General features: G+C 38.9%; 1 protein-coding gene across 1 annotated transcript; it reads right to left on the bottom strand.

Annotated features, from left to right (window-relative positions):
* Positions 1-237: 237 nt before the first annotated feature.
* slc2a1b (solute carrier family 2 member 1b) lies at positions 238-23034 on the bottom strand. The gene is made up of 10 exons (XM_080891517.1): positions 22535-23034; positions 9252-9347; positions 5364-5524; positions 5012-5252; positions 4725-4887; positions 4444-4631; positions 4216-4320; positions 3949-4050; positions 3651-3854; positions 238-3072 (listed from the first exon to the last, which is right to left on the bottom strand). Exons 1-10 carry the CDS (start codon positions 22547-22549, stop codon positions 2875-2877), a joined length of 1473 nt encoding a protein of 490 aa, XP_080747643.1. The 5' UTR covers positions 22550-23034; the 3' UTR covers positions 238-2874.

Raw genomic sequence — 23034 nt, forward strand, 5'->3', positions numbered from 1 at the left:
AGAAACGATGAGACTCAGGCCAACAAACAAGTAAATCAAATAACCAAACAAGTAACTTTCCTGTGTAACCAAGGGGCAGGGTTTGGGTAAAGTTGGGGGGTTTATGGGAAATGAACAAGCCTCAAGTGGCCACTAGAGGAACTCCAGTTTTTGGTATCTCTGCCTCATTTTTCAGCCACTGAGGTTGCTGCCTGGTTAAGTCAAAAAAGAGCTAAAAATTGAGCCAAAAAACTTCAGTTTAATACTTGTGATTTCTTTTATTAAGCCAACACTATTTCATCCATTAAACTACTCACTGCACCAACCACCACAATTTATATTTCTCCAACAAAAGTAGCATTCCAACACCATCACTATTACAAAAATTACATTATGCTCTGTGCTCTAAAATGCAACCACTAATGAAAATAATCCTAACATGTAAATTCTGGAAAAGTATGATAGTTTCATGAGGCCACAACGGTATATTCAGCCATCAAATCAAAATAATACAGATACAGTAAAAGATATCTAGGTGCAAAACAATGTTCATCACTATAGTACTAATAATTTAACTATCAAAAGGTCTTCTAAAAGGTAAAGATTTCAGACAGTAGGAGTGGGTGAAGGTTAACTGAGTGATATTTACAACATCCCATGTTTTCAGTCCACCAACCTGAGCCACAAGATTTTTGAAAGGCCACATAAAAAAATTCAATGCCCAAGTAGATATGTGACTATGTACATAAAATACAGTTTTTATACTTGCAATAGGCATCTGTTTGCGTGGGGAAGTGCATCTGCTGGTGCCTTTACATGATTTTATTGCTGAAGATGTGTGAAAGCAACACAAAGGCACACAGTGAATAAAGTGAATGCTTTCTATGTGAATGAAAAGGCAAATGTGTGCTTTAAAGAGCTACTATATACAACAACTGACAACGATTTATGGAATGATTTTCAGGATTTTGACTACTGTGTTTGAGTTGGATCAGTGTTCTCATCTACCAATGAATATTATCATATTTACACACAGGTTTTCTAGGTGAGTACACAAAAACTGTAATGAATATAAACAAATAGTACAACAGCAATTCTTTCCATTCACATAACATTGAGCAGTCCATCAGCAGTACTTCAGTCTGTTTTTAGTAACAAAGACTCCACCCTGTCAGAAATATGTTGAAAGAATCTCATTATGCCTGATATATATGATGTAAAATCAGGTATAATATAAATGTGAATAATAAAGTGCTGCTAACGGGTAATTCTCCTCTAATTATGCATTTAAACATATGATTCAGCAGTAATTGACAGCAACTTGGGAATTTACCTAAGCTGCACAGGTAAGTTAAGTAAAATAGATGACCAAAAGAGAGTTTGAGCTACTCAATACTGCAGAATTCAGAAATAAAAGCAAAAACACAGACCTTGCAGAAACACAGACCATAATGAAGTTGTTCTGAATGTTTGACCCAAGAAAGATGAAAGCGGTTTTTGAACAACGAAAGACAGACATTCATTTTAGGCCACATTTTTTCTTTTTCTTTCTTTTTGTTTTTATGAAAAAACGTTTGTTTGTCACTGAATAACAGCATGTAACACTCGAATGCATGACAGCTCTGAAGCCAATTCACCAGACTATGTTAGCTCAGGAGGTAATCTCACCACAAAGATACAGAGAGAGAAGATCCTACACCGAGAGAGAAGAAGCTCTCTGTCTGGATCAGGTTAGTCTAACCTGAAGCTGTACCAAAGTGATAAGGCTGAAAGACTGATGGTTGTATTAGACAGGCACTTAAACGGACACATTTTCTGGGTTTTGTGGGGCAGACTTTTGGTTTTGTGGCTGCTGATTGCGAGTGGGCACTTGTGTCATGGATGGATGATTTATGTATTCAACATTACTGCCAAGTTTAGCTCTCTGGTAGTGATCTGTGTAGATACTGTTCCCTATTTCCAATTTCTTCATTTGAACTGTGAAAAAGGAATGGTGTAAAAAGATAAATAAATACAGGAATGGAGAATAAATTTTGGTTCTTTTTGCATATTTATCTAGATATCATTTCCTCATGAGCAAAAATATTGTACAAAAAAATACATTGTTCTATAGTTTTCTACCAACAAAGAGTAAAAAGAGTAGTAGTTACATATATGTATAATTTGTGAAGAGTTGTTGCTAATTTAAATTTCATCATGCAAAAATTAACATTCTCATCATCTCACACCCAAATATCACAGTTTTTGTATGCAGTAACGTTCTCGGTAAAAGATACATAAATAACTTATTACTTTTCAGCAGAGTATTGGGACTTTTTTCTAAGGGCAGTGCCCCATCTGGTGGAGTGACATAGTCAAGTTGTACAGCATCAACAGTGCCAGAGTGTACAGTAACACAGCAATACAGTATGATCATTTAAAAAAGACATTTTTTGCACAGTGAACTTAAGCTACAGCGCTCTTTAACCAGATAGTCGCAAAAAAATCACTGTAACAGGTGACAGAACAGCACATATCAGTATAATATTTAGTGAGGGGGAAAAAAGATGTTAAAAGAGGCCAGTTGATTGCAGATTCGGCTTTTCCTTCTGTAAAAATATCTTTAAAAATATTAAAACCTTCCCCACCATCTAATCTCTCATCTGTATATTTTCTGCCAGGCGACGCGGTGCCCATCGAGTTCTCGTTTCTATGTGTGACATGAAAGCAGCAGCAGAAGACGTCGTGGCAGAGCGAATCACACAGGTCTGTTCTGTTTGGTGGTGAGGACACCTGAAATGTGGTGACAGTGTGAAGAATATACTATTAGTGTATCCGTCTACTTCTAGTCAGCAGACTCTTCTCCTTTGCTGTTGATCTGAGAAAGAGTTTGTTGGAAAGTTCAGTCCCAGACGCTCAGAGCTGCGAATCGGCTCCCAGGCTGTTGAGCTCCTCCGGTGTGTGCTTCTCTGCCATGGCAGCAGTCTGACGGAAGCCGGCCGCGATATCATCAAATGTCCGGCCCTTGGTCTCTGGCACTTTGAAGTAAGTGAAGATGAAGAATATGACCAGTAGCACAGTGAAAATGACAAAGACGTAGGGACCGCACGCGCTCTGCGAAGAGACACAAGAAGCAAAACAAAAGATATTAGATTGATCAACTTATTTCTTAGTACTTGGAAGCAATTCATCTTTCACAATTCTGTTTTGTATCTTGAACTCAGTATCATACATAAGCACTGATTGATTGAATTTGAACGTGACTAAAATATCAACAAAATACACTTTAACAATAACGAAACAAAGGAGGAGTTGCTACAAACATAGACTTAAAGGTAAACTCATTTGATCCTACCTCAATATACAATATACATGTATAATTACATACAGTTATATAAGTCTACACACAAATTTCAAGCATAAAAATCCTAATAACCATAAAGCTAACTTAACTGTGCCTGTCTGTAGAACGAATGAAATGTTTTGCTTAAAAAGGGCTCAACTCATATCTCAAATCTGGCTACAAAGTATGTGTTTCATTTACAGTGACAGACTCTTGGTATAAAATAAGGAAGTCATCATAAAGAAGAACCTAGTTCAGCTTTACTATTTGACACAACCGGTCCAATAAATTAAGTCAGTAACAAATGCAAGAGCCTATGTTTTTGTGATAGTTATGTGCTTTTACTCACCGCACCATACTGGAAGCCCATTCCCACTATAAAGTTTGCAGTCCAGTTGGAAAAACCAGCGACAGCAATGGCTGAAGGCCTGGGTCCCTGTGAGAACAACTCTGCCACGATGAACCAAGGGATGGGACCCGGCCCGATCTCAAAGAATGCCACGAAGGCAAAAATGGCTACAATGCTTACATAAGACATCCATTTGAGTTGCTCCTGCAAAAATAAAAGAGGAAAGTTTTTGAAAGTTGCACGTCAAAGTCATAAATCAGGTGACACTGAAGTGTGCCTTTGTCAGGAATACACCTACCAGCAGAGCCATAGCAATAGTCATGAGGATGGCTGATCCAGCCATTCCCAGCAGCCCCAGTAGGTGCAAAGACCTGCGTCCTGCTCGTTCTACGACAAACAGCTACAAACACAAAGAAATGAGGAGAAAGGTCAGTGTACCATATACATGCTTTGTATCACAAATCTGATTACAAGGGACCAGAATAATTTTTGAATTGTGCTTTGGTAGAACACAATCTGATGTTTTTGACACCTATAATGCTATTTTGTGTACTGCTGTACTCACCGACACCACAGTGAAAGCTGTATTAACCACACCGGCTCCAATGGTCGCATAAACGGGCTGCTCAACTCCAGCTTTCGCAAAGATACTAGTGGAGTAGTAGAAAATCTAAAAACAAACAAGTTGACATGTAGGTTGGTTCAGGATATCACCTCCTGATATCAACTTCACAATTTCAGTGGCAGTCTTTAGAGGGAATAATCTGAAAAACATGTAGGTCTTGAAACTTACAGCGTTAATACCAGACAGCTGCTGGGAGAGCTGCAGCATGACAGCAATGAGCAGGGGCTGACGGTAGAGGGGTGAGCGGAAAAGCTCCAGGATGGTCACCTTCTTCTCCCTCATCATCTGCCGGCTCTCCTCCTTCATTTCCTGCATGTCAGCACTCACATCAGTGGTGCCCCGGAGCTTCTTCAGCACTGAAACATGTAAGAAAAAAAACAACAGATGATTTAAAATGAACTTATGTTTACACATATGCCAGCTTGTATGACTTGTATGTATGTGCTCACCGCATTTGGCCTTGTTCTCTTCGTTCTTGTTGATGAGCAGGAATCGGGGGCTCTCTGGGCAGAGAGGCAGCAGGACGCACTGTATCACAGCAGGGATGAAGAGGAAAGCCAGGAGGAGAGGCCACAAGTTCTCGTTTCCCATGATCACTTCCAATCCAAATATCTAAAACCCACACAGACACTAATGAACCACCTGCATAGCTCCTAGCAACCACCAGTAGAAACAATTTATCACAGGATAAGACATATCACAAGACAACGAATGCCACAAATACATATTCACCAACCTGTGCAATGAGGATTCCAATGACAATGCCCAGCTGGTGTAGCGTGCCCAGGGCTCCTCGTAGGGCTGTTGGGGAAATTTCACCCACATACATGGGCACAAAACCTGTGGAGAGGCCACAGTACAGCCCAACCACAAAACGGCCAACGATGAGCATTTCCCACGACTTTGCCATCTTTGAAAAACCCATCAGAACGGCCGAGATAAAAGCCAGAATATTGGCCATGAGCATAGAGTTCCTCCTGTAGACATCAAAGAACAAGATACAATTTAGAAAAATTAAATGCAGGCAGGCTCTCAGCAAAGGACTAACATGCTGTTTAATACTAGCAGTGACTCAGTATGTTGTTTACCTTCCCAAGCGGTTAACAAAGAGTCCTACTGAGAATGAACCAAAGATGCCACCGACAGAGAAGACAGAAACAGCGATGGACCACACAGCTGTCAGGGAGCTTTTGGGAATGGGCTCATTGTAACGGTGATACCACGTTTGATTGATGAAGTTCTCAATAACCTAAGAAAGACACATTTCATTGTTACTTTTGTTTCCAAGGATTATAAACAGGATAAAATCTATCATACAGAATCATAACTCTGTAACTTCTGTCGGTGCTGTGCTTTTTTGGAAATCGAATTTCCCAGAGGAACCCACCCGAGGGATTAATAAAGTTCTATCTAATCTAATCTAATCATTTAACACATCCACAAGTCCCACTGTTGTCATAGTTGTAATGTGATCATTCCATGTCTGCATCAGATCACACGCTTGAGATTTTCCTCTTCTGAACCCTGCCACATAGCTGAAATGCCACTTTACAGCCAGCTGATGGCAGCACTGTATAATCACCAGCATTTCCTGGCCACCAGGAAGTTTATTAGACTCGGGTGTCAGGTTTCACATCCCCTCCCTTCACTGTGTCACCACATCCCAGACAACTTTGTTGACAAACACACCCAGGAGTGCGGGTGACGGTGCTTAAAAAGCAATGCCTGCTTCTGTTTCTGTGTGTCACGCTGACACCTCTGGCATGATTCAAGAAGGTCACTACCCAGTCCACAACGCCCCGTAAATGACTTCACCAGTATAGTTCTACTGCAACCAAAATCTAAGTCTGGATCATCTGGATCATGTGCCTTCGAGCTCGTGCAGCACATTTTTTGAGGCACTCTGCAGTTAATCTAGTCCCGGAGATCGTGATGTACTAGAGATCAGTGACGGCATGTGGAAAAAACAAACAAACTCTGAGATGTCCTTATTAGCAGTTATGAATAGGAGGCTTTGGCTTGTCAAGGGCTTTTCTGTAGTGGAGGGATACATATTAAATGACACTCTGACACTGTTAACACAGAGCCTGGGTCACATCCACTATCAACTTACACTCACAAGACCTTGTTGGTGATAAGTATGTATGGTATCATATACTGTACTGTCCCCCTGGCCTTCATCCCATCACGTCTGCCCTTTAAAAAGAACACGTTCACAGAGTTTATGCAAGCAGAGATCGAACATAAATAAGTACTTTACTTAAGTGCTGTAGTTTAGCAAAGCTGATGGAAAAGAGCAAAAGTGTGAGGAGAAAAGTATGTATTTACACATGATCTCCATCAGCTTTTACGTTCATATGAAGCTGGTTGCACACAGTTGTTTACTTATGCATTCAGAATTACAGAGCAACACAATCTCTCATTTGGTAGTAAGACATTTTAAGGTAAGACTTTATTCACTGTCTTAAAAGGAGATGTACTATGCAAAGTCATCTCTTTTTGGTTTTTTCATTACATTCGCAAGTCAAAGACCAACACAGTATAACTTTTTTTCCTTTATCCTTGGATTAATAAACGAATATCTTAATAAACTGCTGCTTTTGTAAAATTCCTCTGAAACGTTGTATTCCAGTTTTGTTTCAAGCACGGTTGTGTTTGTATTACCAGCTTTATTAGCTCTCCTATTTCACTGGTCCATGAAATAAGACACCATGACACCATCAGGGAAGGTACTGTTCCCTAAAAGGGGGTGTGGCCAGCCTATCTGCTTTTAAAGCTACAGACACTAAAACGCAAAACCTGTGGAACAGAAATAAAAACCAGAGGTAAACTGGTATGAACTAGGTATGAGCTGAAGAGTGAAAGGCACATCCTGGGCACAGGTGAATCTTACATTAAGTTGCAAGGCTCCCGATTTGATCTCTACCAACTCCTAAAGGAAAGCATCTGGCTCATTAGGCTCCTAAATGCTCAAACAACTGTCAACTAACTTTGTTTTGAAATTTGTGCTGGACCGTGTAGTTTTTCTGTGGGTTTTTGAAGCTTCATCACTGCCTGCATTAACAGTTTGATCTGAAAAACCAAAGAAAGAGCTCTGCAAAACTAAAAGCAAACTCCAGGTTTAAGTAATGAAACAGTGTTTTCAACTCTACAAACAACATCTTATACATGTTTTTCCACTGCCATCTTTTAATGGTTACTTTAAAACTCTCACTAACTTTAACTTGTTAGCGACAAATTACAAGGTGGCCCTTGAAAAGTTACATAATTGGTTCTTGTTCTCTAATCTCAATAGGCTACACAATCCAAACCACCAGCTGGCCTAAAGTACACATTGTGAAAACTGTCTATTCATACTGACTGGCCTTCAGCCTTGGTGATGAAACTGGTTGGGGACCAGGCTGTCAAGGTAAGCAATGTATTCAGCACACACAAAAATACTGAAAAAGGCAACAATAATATAGTTTCTCTTGTTTTAAGACCTTTCTAATTAAAAAGCACTAAAATAGATGTGAACTACATAGTTATATTGTTTCAAAAGGAGAAATCTTTAAAGAAAAGTGAAGCACCCTCCCTCCTGCAATACATCCAATGAGCCTACATTCAAGTGTTGATCAGGCAAACATTCAATGGCTGGAGCACAGGACAGCCTGAACAAGGCCCTTGAAAAGGCGTATCTAATCAGAGACACTCCAACACAGTACAAGGCTTTAGGTGACACGCTGTAGGTGATTATATGATGATGAACACGTGTTGCTAATAGTGTATAGAAAGATTTGAATACTATTAGCAACAATTTGTGACGTTTTATTCTTGAAAATAACATAAGACTGTGTGCAGGTCTAGATCACTTTTTAGCAAATAAGGACAAGCTTGCGTCTGTCAGAGTCAATCAACAGAAGATGAACTCAGGCAAATTTTCAGCTAAAATCCTTCACCCAGCTTCTTAGTTGTGACGATTTAACACATTTTATAGTTTATGCGCTTTAATTATTTTTCTTTTACATATTTTAGACCACATTACTATCATGATAACCTAATATGATAATCAGACTCTTAGTTTTATTTCACGTCACACTTTTATTAATATTAAAGGAATTTAGTGGACTGAAAGCTTCTCTAATTGAAAAGGGTCCTTCATATCAAGGTTGAGCATAACAGAGAACAGCTCAGTTTAGGAGGGTCTGTCTGGGCCTCCTTCCTAGTACCTCTGTGTGGGTCAAAGATAACATAAAAGGAGTGGAGCTCTAGCCTGTCTGGAGACACACCTATTACCTGCAGAGAGTAGTCTGAGTAGCTATAGGGTGTGTTCAGACCAACGCAAACTGAGCTGACAGTAGTTCTCACACGCAATGCGACACAGGCATTCCTTAGGAAATGAATGTCTTTGCTGTACCTTCCTGTTAATAAATCGACTGTCTGACTTAGTCTTCTGGGGGGCTTTGGAACATTGTTTTTGTGATCTTTTTTGTTACGGGGATAAGTCACTGTCTGCCTCCTAAATTTAATTTCTAAATTTCATTCTCAAGCATTTGCCAGCTGGCTTCAGGTCAAAAGAGGTCCATGTTTGGGCATAGACACTCTCTGTTGATCCAGATGTCCTTGGACCCATTAGGCCTAAATTCAGCTATTATTACCTCACCTCTTAACCTACACCCTCCCTTTTCTGCGATGTTCTTCAAGGCAGCGAGTGAATTAACAGCCAACTGTGGAACAAAGTTGGATAGCTGGAAAGCACTTGATTGGCTTGATTGATTTCTGCAGACCCAGAGATTCTGGAAGTTTTTTGGAAACCCTGGTTATTTTATGGTTATTCTGAAGGCTGTACTTTGTGTTCCTTCGTCTGATATGACAATAAACACTGAACGAACACCTGTTGAAACCAAAAACTTTCAATTTGAACCTTTATGACAACAGCCTCTTGTTCATGCCTCACTCTCCTTTAGCTTTTTGTAATAAGACAGTTTACAGCTCACCTCCTGGGGGGCGTTGATAACACCTGTGTTGTAGCCAAACTGCAGGGAGCCAATCACCGCAGTTCCAACACTCATCAACAATGGAAGCGTTATTTGCTGAAAGAGAACAGGGAAAATATTGTCAGTAAAGATACCAGTCTGACCAGTTAATCACATTTTGCCATGTGTCCATGAGCTGGCACAGAAAATCCCACAGATCTCAGTTTACTGACCAAGAATGGAATTGATGACAAGTACATTTTCCACCCTGATGTAGTTATTATAATGTTTAATGAACACACTGTTAAGATTTCCTGAAATATTTTAAAGACAATTAATATACTGCTACAGTACATAAAACTGTGAATATGGAGCATAAAAGATGTTCATTCCAAACAGACAAACAGAGAAAAAAGAGAAATCCACCGTCGAGCTGTAACTATGTCTGTTGAAGACATTATTAACAGACTGAGATGAATAATGGATCATACAAATATTTTTAGGTCTGAGGGGGGTCACAGGTTTGTCCTTTCAAAAGCTTTACAGATTTCTGAGTAAAGCTGCCTTGTGAAAAACGTCCAGGTCAGACTCAGGTCTACTGATCTTATTGTCTGTGCTCTTATTCCTGTTATTACAGAGTTCATTTTTAGCTTGATCTCACCAGAGCCCAGTAGATTAGAAGAATACCAAGAAGTTAACAAACCAGTGCATGGTATGTCGCTCTCAGTTTCCAGTTCGCAGACAGGGAAGCAAATGCCTCGAGCTACTGTCCACCAACACTAGGGCTGCCACGATTAGTCGACTAGTCACGATTACGTCGACTATCAAAATCGTCGTCGACTGATTTAATAGTCGACACGTCGTTTGAAGCTTTGTAAGATCCCAAAAGACGCAGGAATAAGTAGTAGGATTTAAGAGTGAAATAACGGACTGAAACAGAAGATGGCAGCACTGCATGTACAAGGATGCCAGCTGCAGTTAAACCCCAAAGAAGAAGAAGCTGTGTCCCAAAATTCATAGCGCAGCCCAGCTCAGTTTCCAACAATGGCGGCAGCTAGTTAGTTTTAATATTACTCTTATTATTCTTTCTGGGTCACAAAATAAACGTTTAGCATTTTTTCAGGCGATAATGTAGCTGTGTAAACCTCAAATATCTGTTCAGTTTATCAAGACACCACATATATTCGGAAGCGCTCTGACGTTTTCAGAGACGTCTGTTACCCACTAGCTCGATAGCTAGCCGGGGGCAAGGCTCACTAGAGCCCGTGAGAACACCGGACTCCCGGCAAATCGTTTTCAAACCCACTGCCGTCTTTCGCTACTCAGGTTAAACATGATATATAAGTCACTTAGATAACTTAAAAATGTTATTGTTTGGCTTTTTTTGTTGTATTTTATTTGTTCCTGAGTAAATCGGTTTGGCTGAGATTAAAGTTATAGTTTTTACACAGCTGAATAAACATCAAGCAGACAACTGATTATCAGAAGTGTGAGATGCTCGAGAATATACTCCAGTGTCCTGTTATATTTTAGATAGCAAGGAGTTTATTAAACTTTACCGAAACAATCTGCAAATTTCATTAAAATTTAATAAACTATCATCTTGTCTTTATTTTTAGTTAGCACATACCGTAAACACTTAAAGCTGTAAGCTAATGATAGTTATATAAGAGCAGATGCATGCTGGTGCAATAAGCTGTACGTTGTACGTCCAATGGATGCATGATCTGATTAGTCGACTAATCGCAAAAATAATCGGTGACTAGTCGACTATCAAAATAATCGTTTGTGGCAGCCCTAACCAACACTGACCCCTTTTATCATTTCTGCGTCAGCTAACTGTGCATATGACCACCTCTGAGTGCTAGTTTTCTGAAAACATCGGTTAAACTGTATACCTTAACATTGCATTTTCTTATTTATCTCAAAAGGCTTCACATACTCAAGATTAAACTTCGATTAAATCCAGTGTTGCTTACTATTCCAATCCTTCATTTCCTTAAAAGCAGTCATCTTGTTGATGATTAATGTTTTTTTTTTCCTACCCCGCGTGATTCATGCCAAATCCTTTGGTACAGTGATTCACAACTGATACCTTCCTTGTATTTTGGCAACAAAGGATCTGACCTTTATGAGAGTAGATGTCACCTCAAAGTGTCATTGTTTTAACTTGAGTATCCTGAAGAAACCTAGTTTTAGTTTGAAGTATTTTTATATTCAAACCCACTAAACTGATTAAGAGATGACACAAATCAAGGATCTCCCCTTCGCTTAGCTATTACATTTTTTAATAATCTCAACTCCACCTTGAAACACCAGCAGAAAAAGTTTCCAATGGCCATTCAAGTCTAAGAAGTCAAGCTCGTAAAATGAACAAACATGAGGTAAAAAGGAGGTGAAAAATCACCTTGTCTAAAGGTTGTTAAAGTCTTTAACATGGAGCAGTGCAGAATGACATTTGTTCCTAATTTCACAGCCAGCGAATTTTCAAAGCTAATCAGGTAGAAAATTTGAAATACATTTCACATTGCTCTTACCAAGAACTTTTATGAGGAAACCATAATAATGTGCCATTGTCCACATCTCAGTGATGTTCTACAACATTCCGATCTGGTGACCGAAAATCAATCGTGGTTTCGTGACTAACATTTCAGATTACTTCTATTCTTATCACTCTGGTGGTGGCCATCAGAAGACTGTCAATTATGGCCAAAAAGGAAAGCACATAACCAACAACACTCAGATAAGCTGTGGCATTTAAAGGTGAATGAATAGGGGCCCAAGAGTTGCCAAGAAAAGATTTCCTCATGATTGCGCCATCAGTCACCTGAACTGCTAACACAAGGCTGATTGGTTCCATTGATTTGTGTTGTTGAGCGAAATGCCTCAGAACTGAGATTCTTCTGATAAGCCTATGTTTTTGGTTTGATATCATAGCTGCCCAATTTCATTTAACTTCAGCCTGCTGAAGCCTTGTATTTCTCTTGGCTGGTATAAGTGTAACCTCACATGGCCTGCCTGTCTGCTCATTCATACATTATTCTTACACTCACTGTTTAAATAATCCTCTCTGATTAATAATCCCCTTCCTTAAAGTCGTTCTTCTCTTTCCGCTTGCAAAAGCTTAGGTTTAAACAGCAGGTGACCAGAGATAATCTGCTTACAACTTAGGTGATCATATCCTGCCACCAAGTAGATATTGTTTCCTAGAAAGTTGATTCTGTTCATCTAGATGTTGTGAGAGGAAGGAATGTTTACTCACTCATCCAAGTGACTGATGAGTTACGAAATGTCTTTTCTTCAGAAAGTGCAACATCCAGATCAACCGAATTGACTTCCTGGAATTTCCTTGCTTGAATGACTGAGCATGCATCAAGATCAGAGAAAATTTGGTTTAAAAGGGGGATGAAGAGAAAGATGGCACCAAGATTGAGTATAACATTGATAATCTTTAACTGTCACTTATGCAAAGATACTTGACTTGAAAAGCAGAGAATAGTTCTCCTGAATTAAATCTTTTTGATATAGAAATATATATCAAATTGATAAATGAAGTTGCAGAAGTTTGTGATTACTTAATGAGCTCTTTTTTGGCTTTTTTGCATCTTAGCATCTTTGTGGGTCATAAAATCAAAACAGATTGGTAAAAGAAGCTTTCAGTAGTTATTCCAGCCTAATTTCACAATATTTTCCAATGACGAACATTTTTAAAGGAACAAAAAACAAAACAAAACAAGAAAACAGCCCAACAGGTTTCTTTTTAAAAAAACAAAACATTCCTCATAAAGGATTTGAAAGGACTGCGCCTGTAATCAGCTCTGTAATGCTGCAGGTATTTAAACACAGGTATTCTTTGTGTTGTAGGCAGCTTGGTTACATCTAAAACTGTTTTTTATGCTCCTCCAGAGCAGGAAGAAGAAAAAAGTCTGTGTGTGTTTTGAGAGGCGGTAACTTAAGCTCTGCTCAAAGCAAAGAAGAAAAGAAAAAAATGAGGGCTTGGCTGAAGTCATTTACAGACCAGCCTACGCCTCTGAGCCAATAGCAGCTCTTCTCGGGAGCATGTCTAGAGAGGGTCACTAGGTTCATATATGTGTGTATAAACATAGATATACACGCTCTTTTCAACACTGTGGGCAAATGATCAGAACAATCATGACTGATGTCTCTCAGTTACAGCTACAAAAAAGACAAGAGGCAATTCAGTGACCTACCAGCTGTTTTTTACTCTAAACAGCTAAATCTTGACTGGCCCCTTTGGGGAAAGTCATGCTTTGAGCTTGTTTATGTCCCCTTTTGGGAACAGCTGCAATTATCTGCAAAAAAATGTAGAGCTGCAACAAAAAAGTACGGAGAGCAGCATGTGTCCAAGTGAAATTGAAAACTTCTCTGTAACATCTTTACCTTCAGCTTATAGGTGTTTCTGTGCAAGCCAGCCATTTTTATCCAAACATATACTTGACATCATTTTATCATGCTGGAAATTAAAAAGTAGGTATTTGTTCAATAAAACTGATTAATTGGCTTAGCCCAAAATGACTGATGCAAGTTTCAGTTAAATCTCTTATAGGTGAGATCACTTGCACATAGGAACGAGAAGAGCAGTATAATGGATGACTTTCTCAAAGAGGAAACAATGAAGTCACATCCGAAACAACTCTACTCTATGTTTAGAACCTCAGTGGTGATGGCTCCTCTGCTCTTGCTTCAGCTCTCCAACTTCAACATAATATTACCGTATTGTGTGTGTATAACCTCTTTTTAAGTTTTGTGGATATTCTACATGGTTATGCTGAGGATATGTCAGCCAATTTCCACTGGAAATGCCTTTTGGTTAAACTGTCAGCAAGCAATTTGCATTTGCACTGTTAAATTTTTATATATAACTTTAATGCACATAAAAAAAAACAGCTGCTTGTTTTTAAGTGAAAATACATTGATGGGGTTTTTTTTGCACTAATAAAGTTGAGGAGTTGTAAAGTATTTTGTCTAGTGTCAATTATATCGTCAGTTATATCATTATTGCAAATTTTCAAATGTATATCGTGATAAATATTTTTGGTCATATTGCCCTGCTCTACTGCATACCACAGCGTTTAACAGTCGGCTCTAATTACAGGAATTCACACTCTGGGGCGGTGCTACCACGAATATTCAAAAGCAATTCCAAAGAACTGTAAAAGAAAATGTAGAAAAGATAATACTGTGTCTGTGACATTAACAGAAGACAGACAGAACTTAACATGCACTTTTCAGATATAGATGAAAAAGTTTTGAGTTTACAAGTATGCCATTAAATGCTTATAAATCTTTTTTTTTTAACTTTCGAAAGTATAAAAAGAAGGAATCTTACAAAGAAAACACAAAACATGGATCCAGGGGTCAAAGTAACATTACTTTCCTCCTCCCACACCCTTAAATATGGTCTAGATATATGCAAATGTTCTCTCTTTGCATGGACAAAGTAAAGCAGCCAAATGCATGTGCAGTGAGGAAAAACCTGCCGAGTCATGGCTGTGTTTATGGTAGCCCTGGTTGCTTAGCAGCCCTTAGCTTGCTGCTCTTCCTGAGTGTAAACAGACAGACATCAGAGCTCATAAAGAATTATTAAAACAAACTGCTGAAATGGAAAAGCACAAAATGTGGATTTGAGCAAATATTAGCACATTAGCAGCTCCCATTCAACCATGCTGCTCCTTTTCTTAGCCCCTAGAAAACCTTTAGGCACTTTCACTGTATAAACGTCTAAAAGACATAATGATTTGTTCCCCAAATTAGGATCTATGCAACCACACAACAACAACAACATCCAGAACCTTCTAAAAAGTTGAAATTCAACAGACATGAATCATGACATTGAATCTACACTTCCTACAACTATTTTTTAAACAATATAGTGTCTCTTTGTTCAGTTAAGCATCTAATCTGCTTAAACACAAAAAGCCAAAGGAGGAAAAGGAAACTTGAGCTCTGATAAACAAAACCAGCTGACATGAGGGTGACGTAAAACTTTGAAACCGCAGGGCGTTGTGATAAAATAAATATTTAAAGAAAATCTAGGGTTTGGCCACAAAATAGTGTCAACAGGAAATCCAACAGTGCTGCAAAAACCACTGAAGCAACGAGGTAACTGTTTACAGCTATTGTAGCTGCAACAACTATAAAAATAATACTAACCAGTTCTATATAGTGCTAAAGAAGAAGACCTTTTACAGATACAAGAAAGTTAGCGATCAAAATATGCGTTCTGCAGAAGCAATTATTTATAATTTATAAACATATCACACTATTTTTTAAATAGTGCATCGTTTCTTATTGACCTAGTTACAAGATACTGAACTAAAAGTACATTTCCCTTTTATATGTAGCAGAGCAGAAGTGTAAACTCAAATCAGACGGAATTTCTTCAGAAGCAGGTATGTGTGTGCCGAATATGAGGAGATAATTTCACTTAAAAAAAACCCAACAGAAGTCTGAAGCCCTGAGCATTTTTTTTAAAAAACGGGGCCATCTGAAAAAATCCATCTAGGCAGTTGTAACATTTTACTCCGTGCCAAAACTCAATAAGGTGTTTTGTACACTGCTGAATCTGTAACTCATCACAGGCGCACTCCAAGAGGTTTCTCTCTCGTCAGTACGTGCTAGAGTCATGGTTTGGTTTACACACCTACCATCATGTCCCTCCACCACTCCAGGTCACCGCGGCAGTCTCAGCTTACACTGCTGTAGGGAACCCAATATGTGCCCTCCTCCTAAAGTCACCTGACTGAAACAGCACATCGTGCTCTGTGAGCACTGTTTCCAAATAAATTCCATGCTTCTTATAAGGAGAAAAAGTAAAAATACACCCTTGACATTATAATCTGGACCTCACAGCCCAGACACTATAGCAGACACAGATGCTTGCACTGTATTTATTATGGTATGTAAACTCCAAAGTAGTTTCATTCTATGCATGTTATGCAATTAATAACACATGACATAAATACTGCAATAATGACAGTTTAGCTTAGCAGATCCTAATATGGAGTATACTCTACTGTTGTTGTTTCTGTTACAGTTGTTGTCATGTGAGATATTAGTCACCTACATGTTTGTCCTGTGACCCTTTACTGTCATCCTTAAAGAAATTGTTTACCTCTAAATGCTGTATACACTTAAAGTAAACAACATTTCAAGAGTGCCCGTTAATGCCTTATCTACCAGTACCAATGAAATTTCTGCCAAGCTCAAGTGAGATCAGATAAAAATGTATTTATAGCTGTGCTCTATGCTTGGGAATGTTAGTCTCACCACTGAAAGCTGTACACTAATAATGTGTATGTGGTCCTTTATTTACTATATCATCTTAAGTTGGATGTCAGCTGTTAAATGCAAAATAAACACCAGGAGACACGAGTCAAAGTTTAAATAACTGTTCACATGTTCCAAAGACTAAGCATCATTGTCAGCATCAGTATATTTAAAAGAAGGAATAAGCAAATAGGTAGAATAGTAATTACAATAAATACACAAATATTGATGCTGGATGGGTATTAATGATATAATTCTTAGACAAAGAAATAAAAGTGTATTTCTGGGCAGTAAATACTGCATAATTTAGTCCTATATCTTTTTAACCTGCATAAATAAATGAATACAACAGACAGTTTGTGCTGTTTCTGCTGGACAGTCAGAGGTGACACCAGACAATTAAAGGTCAGACATAAAAGTAATGCCCTTGGTCAGATCTGATTTGTTAAATAGAGCTAATCCCAGTGGAAAAATGATGTCAAAAGAAACCCAAAGGTACACTGTATTTCAACAGTAATTTGCAGAGTGACCAGAGGTGGGAGTGATGCAGTACAGTGAGCTAGGGCTGGGCCATATTATACCGTTCACGGTAATACCGGTATAATGTTAGGCAACGATAGGAAAATGAAATATCGCGATAGAATGGGAGTAAAACGCGCATGCGCAGTGCCTTTGTTTTCATACGCACATGGCCGATTGTTGAGTGAAACAGATGAACCAGAATTGGTTTGTAAAAATGGTGCAACTTCAGTGATGTGGAACTGGTTTGGTGTTTGTCCGTCAGATACACAACAAAGCACATTTTTTTGCAGAACATGCAAGCGGCCGTTGTTATTGTCATATTTGTCGGACTAAGATGCTCTTAAATCTGGGAGTAATCTGGGTCCTAAACTCCGTATGCTTCAGGTCAAACAACACTGCAGCATCACTTAGAGTTAAAAACTGTCTAAATTCTTTCATCTTTAATAAAACGATCAGCATTGCTGCTTTACCAGGTGTAACTATAAAGTTTAACTTCCAGGCATCCATGAAAACAAAAGTTATTACATTTAACGGAGTTAGAAGTTAGCAGGAAGCTAGCGGAAGTTAGCTCGCTAGTTTCGCTAGTTACCTAAGCATGATATAGCATGTTCTGACGGAGAGATTTCTGAAAAAAATCAAACGTACAGCTCTGCTATCACTTCCAACATAAATGAAGACAGGAAACTAAACAGCAGTGACGTTTGTAGGGTTACTGAAGTTGGGCTAGCTGGTATATAATGATGTGCTACGTGATCGCTAGCGACACAGCTATGTTAGCATAACATAAACAGTGAAGCTGGAGGACGAACACTAACACTTTTCCACTTATAAAAGTTAACGTGAAGGTTCTTCATGGTTAGAGACAAATGCAATCGCATGGCAGGATGCTGTAAACGGACCAAACTTCAGTCAGGAGAACAACTGAGATAATCTATCCACAATACGAGGTTAGTCATTAATATACTGCAACAACATGGGAATAGAGCAGCTGCCAGAGAATTCAACATTAATGAATCAATGGTACAGAAGTGGAGGAAGCAAGAAGAATGAGTTTAATAAAGTTTGATTTATCTGACTGCTTTGTTTCGCTTAATGTGCCTTATAATCCCGTGCACCTTATGGTCCGAAAAATACGTACTGCACACTGCAGTTTAATGTTGCAAAGCACCTCTTTTTAACTTCAGTGGATATTATACATGGTTATGCTCAGGATATGTCAGCCCATTTCTACTGGAAATGCCTTTTGGTTAAACTTTCAGCAAGGAATTTGCATTTGCACTGTTACATTTTTATAAAGCTTTAATGTACATAAAAACCAGCTTCTTGTTTAAGTGAAAATAAATGGAAGGTTGTCTTTTTGCGCTAGTAATGTTGTGGAGTTGTATTTTGTCTCGCATCAATTATATCGTCGGTTATATCGTTATCGCAAATTTTCAAATATATATCGTGATAAATATTTTTGGCCATATCGCCCTGCTCTACAGTGAGCACTAATGAAGTGAATTAAACATGAACTCCTGCTTCCCTGTTCATCTCAATTAAACCCCCCCTGGATCTCTTAATCCCTAGTTTTACAGTAAAGCCTCATTATGCCCCATTAATACATGGCTGACAGTTACATTATAAGACATACTGAAGAGAAGTAGTCACGCAGATGAAAGTTAATCTACTGGACTGTCTTAAAGACAGCAGGAACTGGGTATTGCCTGAAAGGCTGAGGACGTAGAGGAATCAATCGAGTGCAATTAAGTCTGTACAATGTGAGGCTGTTTTTTGGCACTGGATTCCCAATCAAAATACCTGCTGTTATGTTAAGGCTGTCAGGAATTTGACATTTTAAAGGGCCTCTCATTTAAACCAGAGCAGCCATATACTTGTTCCCAAACAGCATTGCATTCTTTGTAGAGAGAAATAAAAAGGCTGGGGAGACTTTTCAGTTCAAAACAAACCTGTCATTCAGGATTTTTTTCTCTAGATGACGACGATGGCAGGAAAACCAACATATTTCATGTGCTTTAGTTGCCGGCTTAACCAAAATTTGATTTAAGATAAGAGTAAAACTGAATCAAGATTTTAAAAAAGGAGATAAAATAAAATGAAGTTGTGTAAGTTGGAACTACAAACCACAAATTCACAATCAATGACAAAGTCCAATGTGCGAAATCAACAGGACCACACCGAGTACTTATAACTCTTTCTACAGTTGGTTATTTCTGTAAACAGTCCAACGCAATGCTAAGCCAGGCATGAAAATCCTGAGCACGAGCTATCGATAAGCCCACATGTGCACAACTACAGTGTTGGAAGTAACAAATCGCAAAGATGACGTGAAAAGCGTCTGTGAGGAGAAAGCTCCAAGCTTCACAACCCTGGAGTTGGCAACTGTGTATTCCCTTGGTGAGCTCCCACTCTCTCTGGAAATCTGATGTGTTCATGTCACAGTGGAAAGTGGGAACAGTGAGAACTTTTCCCATCATGTCAACTGCAACCCATCCAGCTGATAGGCCACAATAGCACGAAGCAAGCAGTGGAAAAAAAGCATGAAGATATGAACAAACAGCTAAGGAAACATTTTCTGACCACCATGTCAGACTGAGCTGCCCTGGTGCAGCTCCACTGGGTTTAAATGGGCTTATATCAATGAGAAAGTAGGAGGGGGAAGAAGATTGAAGTCCTTTGCCTACGTGCCTCACTGTGTTGCATGCAAATGGTGACCAAAAAGCCACACGAGGACAGAGACAAGGTTATCAGGCGGCAGATAAGTCCGGCTTACTTCCTGAACAATGAGCATCACAGTCTATAACGAAAACTGAGTGATACCTTTAGACTGTCTAATCACCAGTCTGAAATCCAAAAACATGAGCTGATAATTGATTAGGCAATTAGTAGATACTGACAATAGTTAGAGTTCATCACTCATGTCACCAATCTGGACAAGTTGAGTACCCAAAATGTGCTTGTTAGTTTTTTGCTTTTAATCAGTGTAAACTGAAGATGGAGCAAGTCTGAAATCAGCATATGACTGTCTGAGAACGGATCTTGCATATTTGGTCCTTTTTATCCAAAAAGCAATGACTTGATACCTACACAATAACATTTATTTGAGACACTTTTTAAAATTTGACAGGTTGTAAAAAATGAAACTGTACGACAGCATGATAATTAGTGAGAGAAAATAATTCACACATCTGGATACATGAATAATAATGTGTAAATTATATGTAATATTCAGCTGACAGGATTGTTGATTACACAGTTGTTGTTTGACTTTATATTACATGTTAGATTTTTATTTTTATAACATTAATATCGTTATTATTATTATTATAGCCTCAAGTATCTTGATGCATTCTCAATCATCCAGGAAAGTAAATCTCCAAAAAGTTGATGCTGTTCATCTGGACGTAGCGTTTTGTGGGAGAAACGTTTCGTCACTCATCCAAGTGACTTAAGTGACCTCCCAGCCCAATGTTCCTTCAGTGGGCTGGTTTCAGTCATTATGCAAATGTACTGTTTATAAGATTGGGGAAACCTGCATTCAGCTGAGACTGAAGAAGTCACTTGGATGAGTGACGAAACGTTTCTCCCACAAAACACTACGTCCAGATGAACAGAATCAACTTTTTGGAGATAGCCTCAAGTAGCAACGGCTAAATTGATTCAAGACCTAGAGCACATGGCATGTTGACATGAATTATTTTTTGCTTTGAGATTATTTTGCTATCACTTTTTCTGCTGTAAACGTTTTAATGTATAATGTCCATGTATGTGTATATATGTATTTCAAGTAGGCTTTTTACAGGAATAGACTCCCTAAGCTACAGCCAGAGCGTTCTCACTCCCGAGGCGTAACATGTGGACGTTTTGTCACGTCCCGCGGCGTTCCTGAGGAACGCGAAAGGAGACCTTCGGCGTTCTTATGGTACGCGGCGGGTTATGGCTGGAATCCAGTGCAATGACGCTCCCGCGGTAGTAGACGTTCCAGACCTGTATTCCAGCCCTAAACCTAACCTTATCCCTAGCCCTGACCATAACCTTATTCCTGACCTTAACCAGGACTTTAATGATGTTAAATAGCGTGTTTCTAAGCGATTTGAAGAAAAAGAGCGAACATGTGTAGGTTCAGTCCAGACGGTTCTCATATTTCCTCTTTTTCCGAGGTCGTCATTTAGGAACGTGGTGGGTAGCCGAAAACGTAATATGGTGACGATTTGTCACCTAGCGTAAAATGTTACGCTTTGGGAGTGAGAACGGGTTGGGCTACAGACTGCAGTGACAAATAGTGCATCACAACTGCACACACACGTATGGAAGGCTGACACATGGCAGTGCCTCTCATCTTGTTTCAAGGAAGAATTCAATCATAAAAAATCCCCTATTAAAATTATGGCATCAAATACTGAATCATAATCCACATTTTGTGCGGGTACCTAAAGAAATACTTTATATTAAATATTAATCAACTTTGACTTTAAGTTCAGGAACAATATTATGATATTGATATTTGTAGTAAAACAAAGTTGTTTCCTGGGGTGTAAGACACTGCCAAGCCTTTACTTTGGAATGCTTTTTTCTTTGTTCCCGTTGGAAAATTTTGCAGTATAGTGTTACGTGGATTGGGGTTTTTCCTCCATATACAAAAACTGACACAACCCGGGGAGCTTTTGACCTTCCACTAAAGGAAAATTACCAGAAGCATGATTATTTTTATCAGCTCTTTTACAAGTGTATAATTGTCTTGTAGTTATTGGGACAGAAAGACACAGTAAAAGAGTGTAAGGAGAGTATGATCTTCCATTTATGCTTTTTTGCATTTACAAAGTGACAAAGTGAGGGAGTTGCAAAAGTTAAAAAGCTTCATTCAGATAAAATACCATATTTCAAATGACACCTCTTGGCACAAATATTTTAGGCCCTAACACACACACGCACACACACACACACACACACACACACACACACACACACACACACACACACACACACACAAATATACATATATATATACACACACACACAAGTAGTATTATATTATTATTATTATTATTATTATTATTATTATTATTATTATTATTATTATTATTTATTTGGTTGTTTATGTTGGCTCAAAAGTGTCACAGAAACTGGGCTGAACCCTGAATGCCCCAAAATACCGCATGGCGATGACTACCACAAGAGCAACGTGACGCACAACAGAGCGCGATAACCCTTAAAAGCCCCTAATTAATATCATAGTAATAACATAATAGACCATAACTAAGGTTGTGCGCAAATAACCCAATAGAAACATGAAAATGCACTTAAAACGGTGACTTGTAGCAGTATAGCAGGTCACCCGGTTCACCCCAGAATGTAAATATTAGCTGCATTCTCGCGGACGCCACATTTAGGAGAGGCGCCCTGTTAGCGATGAAGCTCTCGTACACGGACTGAACGAAGCTAACACAGACCGGACAGGTTTGACAAGGAGTGAACCAGTGAAGTGTAATTACCTTTCCTTGATCCATGGCAGTGCAGGGAGTTATTTCTTCTTTTTCCTTCTCTATTTCTTCTTCTTCTTTGTTTCGGCTTTTCTTTTGTCGGAGCTGAATACGATGGAACAACTTCCTGGGGGTGTCCCGGTGGGTTTCGTTCACAAATCAGTCATCCCCAAAAGTTTTTGTTCCGCGGAAATGACCTCAAACTTCAGTCCAGTTCTTTTTGCTTTCTTTCCTATGAAGAAATTATTCAGAGGTCTTTCTGTGATATAAAAAGAAAAAAGCCGGGGAAGCTGTGGCTGGAGACCCGCTCCCGTTATTTGCCTCCTGCTTCTTTTGTAACTTACGAGCTTCAGCAGCTTTTTTACAAAATTTACAGCTTCTGTGCTGGGTAAAGTTTTCCAGGATGAATCCTAAGTGTCTTTTGATGCTGGAGTAGTGCCGCTGTCACGATTATGAAAACAGCTCTTAGGCACATGAGCCGGTTTAGTGTTCATATACAAATTGTTTCTGAC

Source organism: Rhamphochromis sp. 'chilingali' (assembly GCF_963969265.1).
Source record: "Rhamphochromis sp. 'chilingali' genome assembly, chromosome: 9".
NCBI lineage: Eukaryota > Metazoa > Chordata > Actinopteri > Cichliformes > Cichlidae > Rhamphochromis > Rhamphochromis sp. 'chilingali'.